Genomic DNA, 13,833 nt, shown 5'->3' on the forward strand with positions numbered 1-13,833 from the left:
TGGGTCTGATTCATTCCTGGGTAACTCCATTGGTTTTGTTGGGTTGACACCAGGGATGAATTTGGCCAATGAGTTTAAATTCATACGTTAGCCAGTTTCCATCTGTTTAGAGGCACAAACAATGCAGATGGGTGCTGCTTGATACAGCTCTGCTAAGGTACTACAATCCTGACTTATAACTCCTTCCTGCTGTTCCAACATTGGTCTTCCAGGATTTCAGTATAAGTCAGCAGAGGTAAAAGAACACCCTGCTAGCCCACTTGCCCCACCTAGCCATGATGGCCCAGATTTTTATAGGTGTCTAGGTGTTGCCGCACTCGATGTCACTTGGGAGTCTAAATTCCCTCAACCGTCAATGGGAGATAGATGCCTATGTGCCTAAATCGCTTTTGAAAATTAGATGTAGGCTCCTGTGTCAGTTAGATGTTGCACCGCTGAGCACAGCAATACATAAATACCTTTACAAATCTGGGCTGGTGACTAAATTTTTCCCATGCCAGTTCCAAGATGGGAACTGTGCGGTCAGGGGGCAGGGAGGGAGAAGGGGGAATGTAGCTGATCCTGTGAATTTGGGGCATCATTTGTATTTTCTTTATCACTGCAGTTCTCTGTCTCTGTCCAAGGGGCTGACAAGGGAAATGAGAGATGCCTTTCTGTTGCGTAAGTAGCGGAGCTGGGCGAAGTGCCAGTCTTGCTTTGTGTGGTGTTTGTTTCCTTTAAAAAATGCAAATTAAACTCCTCAGACCTCAGATTTTCTCGCACTGCTGGGTCCCATGCTACTTGTGTCAATATGCTCAAGAGAGAATTTGGGGCTGAAATGGTGAACCTCTCGGATAAAAAGAAGAAGAATGTATGGCAATTCTAAGTAGGATGCTCAGTAGCTATACAACTGTAAAGTGTTGGATGGGATTTTCAAAGGAGCCAATGGGAGCTAGATGCCTAATTCCTATTGAACTTCACTGGGAGCTGGACAACTAACTCTGCTTTGATCTGCCAGCCATGATCTGTAGCAACATCGTATTTTGTGGTTGTTCCACTTGGTTTTTACTTGTTCTGTGGTCCCCAATTCAGCTTTCATTCTTGGGCCCCAGTTCAGCAGAGCAGTTCAGCACAATCAGTCCAAGCACTGAAGCAGGTACCTAACTTGGTGGAGCAGGTGCACACTTCCCACTGAAGTCAATGTTTAAGTGCTGGGCTGACAGGGACTACTGACCTGGGGCCTCAGACCTTAACGTGCAGGCGTAGCTCATGCATGTAGAGAAGTGAAGATGGGCAAGTGGTTGGAGAAAGACCCAAACCAGGCTCCGGTTTAACTGAGCTGAGTCAGAATATATTTTAAGGTTTGATTTTGTTCAGGAAACCAAATACATTTCTCCCTGTTTATCTAATACAAGCTGCTGTTTGTTCTGAATTTAGTTTGGACGCATGATGCAAAATTGGCAGTTCTGGAGACTGAAGTCCTTTGTTTCCCTGCAGAACAGCTACAGCATGGGCAGTGGCAGTACATTCTTCCCCATGTCACTTGGCCGATGCGCCTCAGTTATTTCCTTCTGGGGCGAGAGGGGAGTTCAGTCTCCACGGACTGTGGGGTCCTTGGCCTCTCAGCTAGGACTGCCAACAAGAGTGAAAATTTAAGCTCTAGAACTGGTGGTGGTTTCAGTGATATGGACACTTGTCCAGTAAGAACTAGAGCTCACCACCTTATTTTCCAGGGGCTACCACTCAGCCATTGGATGGTAACAGTCACGGGTTACTACCACCTTGGCTCACCATTGATTACTACCACCTTGAAATGGCAACGGTGAGGAGGATGGCTCTGTATCCCACCCCTAATTAAATGTTTAAAAATGCCACCCTCCTCTCCTTCCATCCTTATCGACAGATATTTGGCTCTTCTTCAAAAGGCAACTGGCCTTCATCCTTACCTAGTCCTTTCCTCTGTCTGCCCCACTCACCTGCTTTTCCCATCCACAGATCCTCCCCAGAGCTGCACTCTGCCTCTGCTGCTGTTGGAGCAGCAGCATGCTCCCTAAACTAGGTGCCGTTTCTTCAGAATGCATGGTTGCGATGTTTGGGGGATCACCCAAACCAGTAAGGGGTTCTGTCACTGCCTGCCGTGTCATCTTGGGTGCCTGCATGCTATGCTGCTGTGACTTAGAGCCCTGACACCACTAGCCAGACCATGAGTCTAAAGGTCTCCCCTTTGCTTCCACCAGCCTGGTTCCTCTTTGCAGGGTGATCCCAACAGCCTTTCTGGTCCCAAGTCTTGACAAAGCCGTCTACCCCAAGTTAACTACCAGACACTCTGACTTTTTCCCTCTGGTTCATCACCGCTGAAGGCATGAAACCAGCCCCCCAGTGATAAGTTCCCTTTGGCCCACACAGTCTGCACACCAGAGGCCTGCTTGGGGTAAAAACAAACAAAAGCTTTATTTAAAAGTAATATTACAGATTCAAAGCTGAAGTCGGAAAGAAAAGCAAACACATACAAGTTACACAGAAAATAAACGTAAATACACAACTTCAGGCTTTATGCCTCTACATTAGACAAAACCCCTTTTCCAATTGCCTCTGAAGAGTTTCCTGGCATGCCATTAGTCTTAGAGGGAATTTCATCGACCGCTTCCTGCGCCTCAGTTTCTGGATAAAAACTTCAGTTAAAAGTTTAGGGCTTCCACCCCCTTCCCCACCATCCATGCCTTTTTTCCCCTCCTCTCCTGGCATGGTGACTCATGGTTATTTAGAGTGGGGAAATTCTAGCCAGGATGTCTCCGTGTTTTCCTATTAATGCTAATGGCCCACCATTTGTCTGCTCCTGGATTGTACAATGCTAGTGCTTGGAGCTAGTCTTGTCTGGATGGGGAGGCAGCCCATCCCTGCCTGCCTGCGAACCCCCTGTTGTGGGGTGGAGCTGAATGTTGCAGCACAGATTATGATCACCATTTCATAGCTACACAAATACAAAAATTCATAACCACAGTCCATATAGCTCATAGTGACCAAGTTCTGAATGTTACAAGCTTTGGTAAAAGACCTTACTTGACATATTTGTATACACAATAACACTATGTGATTCAATTGCTTTCTCTTTCGGGTTCTGCCCTCCGCTCCCATCCCTGTTCTCCCCTTAGGGTGTCGAGACCTTGACTGTCACAATGATGTATTTTTGTGGTGCCTCTTAGCCAAGGCAGTTCCAGAAAATACGGGATCACGATGCAAAAATGGTCAAGGAAGCTGAGATGCGGTGGTAAAAGGGCTGGGATCGATGGAAGGTATGAGAATTATAATTTGTTTATATAGAGCCATTGGTGTGTCTTGTGCTTTATAGGTGAAAACAAAAAGAGAAAATCTCTGTCTTAAGGGGCTTATGTCTTATGAGATAGAACAGCAGGACAGCTGACAGTGACAAGGAAGGTTTGGGGAGCAAAAGGGTTGGGGCCAGGGAGAACACTCCTTGGAGGATACAGACTCCCACAGGCAGCAACCAGTGCTTGCTTTTCTGGTGTTTATTTTTTAACATAATGAAATGTATAGCTATTTTTATTATAGAGGGGAGGCTACCGGCTGGGAAGGACAGCTGCATGGAGTGGGATTGGCTGGGGAGCAGTTGGCATCTGGGCAGGAGTGTTGTCATCGCTGGTGAATCTGTAGTTGGTTTGCATGGCTGTCATGGCTTGCGGTGGATGGGAAATATAACCCATCTGAAAGCCTAGATGTGTAACTGACTCATCAGTTCACTTCAGTTTTATGTGAATTAAAGCAGGAGTTTGAAAACTGATTACGGGGCAGAGAGGAAAGCAGATTTTGCTGTATGCAGCTGTCAGATCGTTCTTCAAAGAAGCATTGATAAATGTCAGGAGCCAGTAACCCCCAGATCTCTGTTTTAAACATTGTTTTCTGCATCTGAGAGATTCTGCTGCAATAACCAGCTATATTTGCAGCAAGGCTGACACTGCCCTGATCCTCATCAAAGGAGAATAGAGGCCTTTTCACCTGTTGTTCTGTTTTTTTTTTAAAGAAACCTGATATTTGCTGAATGAGTCACTCAGATAAAACTGTCAAAAGCAAAGCTTTCCAAACCACAGTGTAACTGTATACGCATTCCAAATAAATGAAGTTTCCACATTAAAGTGACACTGTATATATTTTTCATAGTACCCCTAATAACTGTACTTAGTTGCTCTATGAGGGTATTAAAACACACACAATGCAGAATTACACAAGAATGTCCGGTTCTTTGAAAAACAAGAACACCCTACGTAACCAAATATATTCAACAAACCAAGAAACAGACACAGGGCTAGAGTAGTTGCACAATGCAGACTGCAGCAATCTCAGGATTTGATGGACAATCAGAAGGTGTGAGATCCAAGCTGTAGTGAGCCAGCTCAGCCTCTTCCAGGGAGAAGTCCACAAGAGAAGAGAGAAAATTCCCTAAGGTTCCACTTGCAGAGTTTCCTGTCAGTTGTGCCTAATAGGGTGTGGGGGAGTCATCCCAACTTCATAGATCCTAGTGATTCATAGGAAAGAAACTCCCTTCCACCTCTGAATTCTTGTGTGGTTTTCTGTGACGTCACAGCACGGGTACTGGCTGGGTCTCCCTGCAGCTGCTGAGCAGCAGGCACAGGAAGGAGACAGAGAAAGTAAATACAATTTAATGCAGAAATCTGGGCAAGCTGCTGTGCATGGTGCCAAGGAGCATGTGGCGACTCCCCAGCTCCACTCCTGAAACTCCATGAAGTCACAATGAAGGGGCTTCTATAAGGTGTTGGGGCAGTGCCAAAGCAGAAACACTGCCAGCAAAAGAACTACCCATGGAAATACCCCCAGGTGAGTACATGGAGGGTTGTTCCAGGCCCACGTTAACCAGGGATGAGTCAAGTTGTTTGACATTTCAAATCCACAAGAACTCTGTGAGTTTGCAAGCTTTGGTTCAAACGCAAATGTGATGAGGTTTGCTTTCAGCTAAGGAGAGGCTGGAAAAGGAATGGAAAATGGGAGAGAGGAAAAATATCCCTGGGGGGAAATGGAACAGACAATGGACAGAGTACCAAGAAAATACAGCACGAGAGTTAAAAAAAAAAAAAAAAAAAAAGAGAGAGAGAGGGGAGGAGAGAGTCTCTGATTTGTGAAAGATGTAAGTAGTGCACTTATAGCTTCCAAGGCTTCCTAGCATTTGATAGATTTTTCTCTCCTTAATATAGAGCATAAATGCTGTCATTTACAGAGAAATTCATTCCGCCCTCCCTTTTTGAATTGACTGTCCCTTGGGGGAGCAGGGGTGGGAAATGGGGAAGCTGTGGGTTTAAATTGTAGAAAAAACAAACATTCACACGCACACAAAAGTGGCACATTCTCAAACTCCATGAGAGGAGAGCCACCCATCTCTAATAGCAGCTAAAGCAAACTGCACCTGACCAAGAGTTAGGGTTGTTGCAGGGTTCTCCTCAGCCAGGATTACTGTGAAATATGGAATCAATCCCAGAAGGGCAGCGGATACAAATGGAGACTCAACAGGTGACAATTAATTCACTGCTTCTTCTTGGAGACAGGCCCAAACCACAAATTGGGATCTAGATTTTGACCTCCCAAAGATCAGGATTATTCAGATCAAGGTTAGGGTTAAGATAGTTTTAGAGAGAGAGAGGAGCCAGATGTGAAATTCAGAGCCAGATTCAGGTTCAGATTATGAGATCCCCTGTCCACAAAATTTGGGAGCGGGGTAGGCTTTGGTACTAGAATTTTGGTTCAGATTCATTTAATCTTTTTGCTTCCTTTAACACTCTGCGACACTTCATATTTTTTAGTCACTATTGATCTTTTTTCTTCCCCCCCCCCCATATTATAAGAGCTCACACAGGTTTGTCTTGTCTCGCAATTCAACATCTAGGTTATGTAGCTGTTTCAGGAACCCTCGGTTTGGTGAAACGGCTCGGTGCTGGACGATACGTTGGACAGCATCAGTCAGTGAGAAGTGATGGTAGATCATAAGGTAAGCCAGCACCAAGGTGGCGGATCTGCTTTTACCAAGGACACAGTGAACTAAGATCTTTCCTGAAAAAGAGAAACAAAGATGAATTGTGCTGCTCCAGTCTGCTCAGAAGTGTCACAATGGGTCTTGGGCTGCTCAGCAAATTGATAATGGACTACCCTAGCTTTAACCTCTTGGACACTGCTTTGAATACATCCTGGGTCAATGACCAAAAACCATTCTAATGTGATAGTTATTCATCCTCCAGTATATGAAATAGGTCAGGGGTCTCAGGCAAGTTAATTCTGGACAGGTATCTCCTGCTCAAAATGCAGCACTATTATGTGGCATTGTTGGCAGTCTTGGCAGAGAAGCCAAGTACTCATTGGGTCACAGAGACTAGTCAATGCTCTCAAATCCAGAGGTGTTCGCTCAATAAAGGCACTGAGGAATATTGGAGGGGTATTGTGGGAGAAGCTTGTAGGGCTGCTGCTGCTGCCTGTGCAATACGTTTCCTGTGGATAACCAGAGGTCAGTGCTCAACATATGGTGCCTCTCATGGGTGTTAAAATAAGTATGGCACTCAAGATGCAACTGGGTCACACAGGTTCTTATACTGGCCTTACAGGGCCAGTACCTATTGTGTTTCACCATAGCTAGTGCAATCTTGCAGCATGCAAGAGGATGCCTACTAAATAGAGGGGGTCAGACTTCAGAGTCCACAAGATATTAGGTATCTCTGAGGTAGATTCCCTCCTGATTCACATCATCTTCTATGGAGCATGGCCCCTGAGGCAGAAAATCCTCTCGGGGGCAGGGGAGGCAGTACTGGCAGAAAGTAGCCCCAACCACCTTCCCTTAACTGGCCTAGAAGGAGCTATCATGGCCCCAAACTAAGCTTGTGGTGGTTGGGGAATTGGGTGTGTCTAGGGTTGCAGTGAGGTGTGTTTATTCAGCACGTCCCTACTGAAGCCTCTGTCAGAATCTACAACTGCCTTCCCTGGTGGATCCTTTCGAGGGAGGTCGTGGTGGGGGAGGAGGGGAAACGCTGCCTGCCTTCTCCTTTGGGATGAATCTGCTGTGAAGTGCAGCTCCACTGTTGGCTCTTGGAGGTGCAGTGGATGCTAGCTGGGGTGAATCTAGCCCTCTAAGTAGTACAGTGATCCATTCCATAAGTGAACAGTAATTACTGGTGGTGCTGGCCTGTGTCCTGATGGATTTATAACAGAAGGAAACAGCATGACCCTGGACCTTGTCAATGGCCCATTGACACATCTCTCTGTGATAGCTGGTATCACAAAATCACCTTATTGCAACATCTGCTCTTGGCTGTTTTGTAGCCAGAGAAGGAATGGTTCATGTGCACTTGCATTCTGATGAATCAACGCAGAACACTGGTGCCATCATATCCCGGCTGTTATATATTAACCACTCTCTAAACTACAGCATCATCCTCCGTAGGCCTTTTTCCTTCTGTTCAAAAAAAGGGATGCTGGTCTAGTGATTAAAAGGGGGCCCATGTGGAGCCTGGATGCCTAGCTTTGTCACTGACTTGCTGTGTGACTTTGTGTGTGTTACTTAACCTTTTGGTGTCCCATTTTCCTCCCATTTCTAAAGGGAGACAGCCCATCAGGGCCCTGCTGGCCCAGATGAAAGGAGCTGCAGGGCTGTAGTAGGCCAGTTTGAGGCAGGGACCAGAGGGATGAGGAAAGGTGCACCTCTCTGGCCACAGGAAGTTGAGGGATAACCCAGAGTTTTTGGTTCTGGCTGCATTGTGCATAGCTGGGTTTCCAGGGGAGAGAGGACATGATAACCTTAACCATGAGGTAAGGGTGAAGCTCAAGGGTCCAGTTAGGAAGAAGCCCAGGGAACAAGTGGCAACTAATTGGATTGAGCAATACGTGATGGCTCTTTAGTGGGTTCCTGGGCTGGAAACCCAGAGTAATGGGGGGCCTGGGTTCCCCTACTGGCTACAGGTAATATGATGTAAACCCCAAGAAAGGGATGGAGTTTATTTGGGAGCTTGAACAAAGGGCTGAATTTAAAGGGTCCAGAGCCAGGGCTGAAGACCCTACTGAGGGCAAAATAGACCATTTATTGGACTCTTTAATACCCTAGAAGGGGTTCATTCAGACTTTGTGACTTGGCCAGAAGGCCAAACCATTCAAGACACAGCAAGGCTGGCCTGGGGCGGGAGGGGCAAGAAAAGAACTGTGATACCGCACTCTGCCACTTGGAGGTGCTCCAGAGGTGAGTGTGCTGTGGTAGTCTGCCTCCCAGCGGTGTTGGGTAATGTTTGTATGGCACCTGATGATCCTGGGATAAAAGTACTACATAAGCACAGAGTATTCTCAAGAGAGGCACTTACCGTTCAGAGCACTCAGTGCTTTATTAATGTACTCTGAGGCAGGGTAGAAATGCACACGCAGGTTAAAATCAGTTGAATCTTCTGCAGCTATTCCACAATAATGGATTTCCTGGCCATAAAAAGCTTGGTCTCCTTTACTTTCCCATGCGGAATGTGCAGCATTCAGTACATGGGTGATGCCAAGTTTCCTCAGTTCTTCCTTGTCATGTGCAATCAAGCTACGAAGAATTAGGTATTAAAGGTCACAAGAAAAAGTATTAAATGAAAGAGTCTGATGTGGTCAAGTCCCTGATGCCCCAATTGACTCTGAATATCACTGAGCAGTTCAGAGCCTGTTACACTTGGAGATCTGTTGTTTGCATGGCATAACACCAAGCATGAGACAGAAAGTTGTGATTTCTAGTCTGATGATCACATAGGAGCTGCACATAGAAAATATGCAATTGCATGTAAATATGGAAAGAGATTTCATCTCTATGAAAATAACCTCCTCTCTCTCTGTGTGAAAGTCCCTATGAGTTTTAATGAGAATTAAAAGCCCGATCCTGAGAGATGCAAAGCTGCCTCCAGTCCCACTGAAGTCAAGGGGTTTTGTTGGCCCTGAGCACATGACAATGGGTTCAGCATCTCCCAGGATTGAAAGGACATAGTCAAGTTTTTCGTTTAGTCTGCAGCCATTCTGCCTCGATCTGTAATAATTTCAGAATGCATTTTTGCAGGACTAGGGGTGTTAGCCCACAGAACCTGGCTAAATTCCAATGGTTAATTACATTCTGCCTGCTTAAAATTCAGCAGCTAGATTCATTTGTGAAGGGCATTCTTTGTGTTTTGCCCTGAACTATTGTGCAGCATTCCTTTGCACTTGTTCAAGGGCTTTTGCTTTCCACCCCAAAGGGCACTGCATTTAATTATGGGTGATGCATGTACATCAATGTAATAGTCAGTTTGTTGAGCACTTAGGATCCTCTGTGATGAACGGCAGCATACAGCAGGCAATCATTAGTATTCTGCTTTAAAGGAGAGAGGTTAGGGTTGTTTGCACAGTATGAGATAAGAAATTTGGTAGCTAGCTTTCAAGATGAAAAAAGACTTTATTAGCAAAATATAGTCTTAACTCTAGATTGTTCATTCATTTCTGCTTGCCAAGCAGCCTCCTGAAGTGATTATACAGGGCTAATTCTCAGGAAACAGGCCATCAAAACTAAATCTATGATAACGCTACGGACTACTGTACCGTATGGCACAGTTCTGATGCTAATTAATCTCCACTGACACAGGCTTGCTCAGAAAGGGCCTGATCCAAAGCCTATTGAACTCAATGGAAAGACTTCTATTGACTCCACCCCCTATTTCTTTCCCTTCCCCTCCAGTAGTTGATGCTTGTGCAAATGGTCCCACTGATTTCAACAGAGGGGGAAAATCCTGTCTGCAGTTCTTGATAAATTCCAGTTAAACCCTGTAGTTTTTCTTTTTACTAATTTCAATTTTTAAATAACTCTGTGCTCTTCTTCAATATTCAAGATCTGCTGCCTTGTTTAGCTGCTCAGCCCTTTCGGCCGTTGAATCTTTGCAGAGCATACACAGACACTGTTCTCAACTGTGAATGGAAACCAGGGATTTTTAAAAAATGCTTTTGAAAGAATACAGATTTCCCTGACATTATTAAACCCTTCAACAAAATAAATGCATTTTAAAATAAAAATGCAATGAAGATGGCCATCAATTGTGGCATGTCGCCAGCATGACAAGGCCTCCGTTACACCATTGCAGGATCACTAACCTCAAATCCAACAGGTTTGGAAAGCAGATTAGAACTCATGATTTGCACTTGCAGAATTTGAAATGTAAACTATTGTTTCAATTTTTAAAACATATGTTCTTGTTTCCCCACCACATGCTTGCTCATTATTTTATGCTCTGTTTGTTTATTGCTAAGACTTCCAGTTTTCAAAATATAATCACAGGGAAATGTGGCTAAAGAATCAGTAGTAGCTCCTTCCTTCTCTTATGGTAATTATGATTATTATCTCCAAATATTTAAGCCTGTTGATGGTGCAGGGGGACCTGTTTGATATAAAAACAGGGTTCTAGACTTGCACAGTTGGCAAAATTAATGTTTCTTTATGCATCAGAAAGAAGCAAATACAGGGTGAAATCCTAGCCACCCTGCACAAAATTCATGTCAAAGGGCTTTGTGCAGGTGACCTCTGTAGGGCTGGAATGATATCCTTGTCTCCCAGTTGTTCAGCCCCTAATGACACTTCTCTATTACGATTCCAGATCAGGAAGCCCTCCAAGCATGGAATGTTTATCAACTCCAGTGGGAGTTCTGCATGCAAAGGGCTTTCTGGTTAGGGCCTAATTTATCCACCTTTGAAACTTAAATGCCTTGATCTAGCAAATATTAAGCATGGGAGTAGGCCCACTGGGACTAAGCATGAAGTTAAGCACATACTTAAATACTTAATAAGCAGTAAACATTTATGTTTCCTTTTCTGGATTTCTGCGGCCAACAGTGCAGATTGTATAGTTACTTTAAAGCCATCATGCAAAGAAGTCAGTCTGTGTATTTAAATAAGATAAGAAATTTTACAATTAAGGAAGAGTTGAGAAGCAGCACAGAAAGTGTTAGGAAGGTTAGAGTCTTCTGGGTGAGCTGTAGGACAGAGTTAAATTGGGCTTATAAGAAAAATTTCATCTATCTTAAGGCCTTGATTCAGCAAAGCCATTAAGCACATGTATAACTTTAAGCACATTCTTACATCTTACTGACTTCAATTGTATTTAAGAGCATACCTAAAGTTAAGCATGTGCTTAAGTGCTTTGCTGAGTCAAGGTCTAAGAATGGGCTAGCTACCACAGCTCCAAAATAGAGCAAAAATATTCCAAAAATAATTTTGTATTAAGGGTGCTTGGAGGTCCAGGTGGCCTAATGATTGGTGTGTCCAACTTCCAACCCTTTGTTTCCTTGGTCAAGATGCCTCAGTCTTTCAGACAGTGGGCGGTAGGTGTCCCAGACCCTCCCACTTAATCAGGTCCCAGCCGAGGGCCCTGTGTGAGTTGACTCCTGAACAGGGGGCATTCCAAGGAGGGAGTCTAAATCCACTCCCCTGGCCTACTTTAGGTTGCCAGGTGTCCGGTTTTCGGACCCTGGTGGCTCCAGTCAGCACTGCCGACCAGGCCGTTAAAAGTCTGGTCGGCGGTGCTGAGAGTCTAAGGTGGGTTAGTCACTACCTGTCCTGCCACTGCGCTGTGCCCCGGAAGCAGCCAGCAGGCCCAGTTCCTAGGTGGGGCGCCCCACCCCGAGCACCAGCTCTGCACTCCCATTGGCCAGGAACTGCGGCCAATGGGAGCTGGGGGGGCGATGCCTGTGGGTGAGAGCAGCACGCGGAGCCTCCTTGGAACCCCCGCCTAGGAGCTGGACCTGCTGCTGGGACACAGTGCGGAGCCAGGATAGGCAGGTAGCCTGCCTTAGCCCTGCTGCACTGCTGACCAGGAGCCGCCCGAGGTAAGCCCATGCCCTAACCCTGAGCCCCCCCTAACCCGGAGCCCCGTCCTGCATCCCAAACCCCTCATCCCTGGCCCCACCCCAGAGCCCTCACCCCCAGCCAGAGCCCTCACCCCCCTGCACCCCAACCTCCTGCCCCAACCCTGAGCCCCCCCAACCTGGAGCCCCCTCCTGCACCCCAAACCCCTCATCCCCAGCTCAGAGCCTGCACCCCAACTCCCTGCCTCAACCCACAGCCCCGTCCTGTACTCCAAATCCCTCGGCCCTACCCCCCAGTTTGTAGCCACCTCCTGCACCCCAAATCCCTCATCCCCAGCCCCATCCGAGAGCCCGCACCCCCAGCTAAGAGCCCATATCCCCTCCCAACCCCCTGCCTCAACCCTCAGCCTCCTCCCACATTCCGTATCCCTCGGCTTCAGCCTGGAGCCCCGTCCTGGACTTCAAGCCCCTCATCCCCAGAGCCCACGCCCCCAGCCAGAGCCCCCTCCCGCACCCTGAGCCCCTCATTTCTGGCCCCACCCTGGAGCCTGTACCCCCAGTTAGAGCCCTCATCCCTTCCTGCACCTCAACTCCCTGCCCGAGCCCAGTGAAAGTGAGTGAGGGTGGGGAACAGCAAGCCACTGAGGGAGGGGGAATGCAGTGTGCGGGGCCTCAGGGAAGAGGCGGGGCCTCAGGGAAGGGACATGACTAGGATGTTCGGTTTTGTGCAATTAGAAAGTTGGCAATCCTAGGCTACTTCCTACCAGTATCTCTTTAGTTTGGGGCATGGCCCATATAGTTCAATTTGTTGGGATGGCTTGCCTCCCTTGGCACCCTCTCGTGGATCTTGGGCTGCATCCTGATGCGGTCCCAGGCTCCTTCAGGTGGGGCAGCCGTAAGTTTGGTAAAGCCAAACCCCACAATGTCTCTGGGGTGCAGTCACCCAGTTACTGGAGGCTCCTAGCTCTTCTCTGCAATCTCCCTTGGCTGAGAGACAGAACATGCTCCATAGTGGCTGACTTGGCCTGCAGGCTAGTGATCCTTCCTTTCAGGTGGGGCTGTAGCTAGCTCCTGCTTCTTCACCAGTCAGCCCTGAATTGAGCCAGGCTCTCTCCTTTTCTACCCCCTCCAGGCCTGGCATTGGCTGCAGGTATAACAGAGTAGGCTTAGCTGGGCCCAAAGGCCAACCTTAATCCCTGCCATGCTGGCAGGCAGTTTCTCTGCTTCATCACAGACTTATTAACCAAAAGTAATGGCTCCAGTTTAATTTAAAAATGGTTATATTTGTGAGCAAAAAACTCCAGCTGAAGATCAGTTTGCTCTAAAAACAAATTTTAAAATGTTACATTTTTTCAGTGTGAAAATATCCATTTCATGGTAATTTGGTGAAAAACCAAACATGACTCATGAAATGAGAAATATTCTATACCAAATTTAGAGAGCTCTGTGCCTCAGTTATGTGCACAACTTGAGAACGTACTGTTGGGCGCATTTGTAAAATCCATTAATAAAAGAATTGTAATAATTAAATGTAAAATAATAGAGAAAAATATTGCACACGGGAATTCTTTTCTAACTGTATTCCTTGGTATGGTAAGTACTTTCTTTAGTGTGTAATGCACACTCCAGTTCTAATCTAAAAGTCAATTTTAAGACTCTTAGGCGTTTAACAGATATCACCAAGTAAAATAGTGAGACAGTTTACATGGATAATCATAAAGAATGGCTCAGTTTCAAATAACACTTACATATCACCTATATACAGGTTAGGCCACACTTCATCCACATGATTTAATTCCATCCTGCAGCTGTCCAAAACACGCTCCAGCTCTTTGACAGAAGGAGTGGCGGATGGGAAACGCTGATGGTTCGGGAGGTTCTGACCATCTTCAGACATTGACCCTTAAGCTAAATCAAAACATAACTAATCTGAGACCCGGTCAGGTACGGTTGCTGAGGAATTGATAGTGGAGCTCCTGCTGAACTATGTTTTCTTTGCTGACACTT

At 46.2% G+C, this 13,833-nt stretch overlaps 1 protein-coding gene and 1 long non-coding RNA gene across 2 annotated transcripts; one reads left to right on the forward strand and one right to left on the reverse strand.

Moving 5' to 3' along the window:
- The first annotated feature begins 563 nt into the window (after window positions 1-563).
- Window positions 564-5,039, forward strand: LOC122466766. Its single transcript, XR_006292550.1, has 2 exons — window positions 564-660; window positions 3,132-5,039. It is a non-coding gene; the product is annotated as an uncharacterized LOC122466766 (long non-coding RNA).
- An 803-nt stretch (window positions 5,040-5,842) lies between these two features.
- On the reverse strand, window positions 5,843-13,833 carry LOC102947999 (dual specificity protein phosphatase 26). Its single transcript, XM_007067526.3, has 3 exons — window positions 13,575-13,833; window positions 8,340-8,557; window positions 5,843-6,054 (listed from the first exon to the last, which is right to left on the reverse strand). The coding sequence occupies exons 1-3, from the start codon at window positions 13,721-13,723 to the stop codon at window positions 5,843-5,845; spliced, it is 579 nt and encodes a 192-aa protein (XP_007067588.2). The 5' UTR covers window positions 13,724-13,833.

The sequence above is a fragment of the Chelonia mydas genome, chromosome 7 (assembly GCF_015237465.2).
Source record: "Chelonia mydas isolate rCheMyd1 chromosome 7, rCheMyd1.pri.v2, whole genome shotgun sequence".
NCBI lineage: Eukaryota > Metazoa > Chordata > Testudines > Cheloniidae > Chelonia > Chelonia mydas.

Coding starts and splice junctions, on each gene's coding strand:
- LOC102947999 (XM_007067526.3), bottom strand. CDS start 13,723: ATGTCTGAAGATGGTCAGAACCTCCCGAACCATCAGCGTTTCCCATCC. Junction 8,558..13,574: donor AACCTGTATATAGGTGATAT/GTAAGTGTTATT, acceptor AATTCTTCGTAG/CTTGATTGCACATGACAAGG. Junction 6,055..8,339: donor AGCACTGAGTGCTCTGAACG/GTAAGTGCCTCT, acceptor TCTCTTTTTCAG/GAAAGATCTTAGTTCACTGT.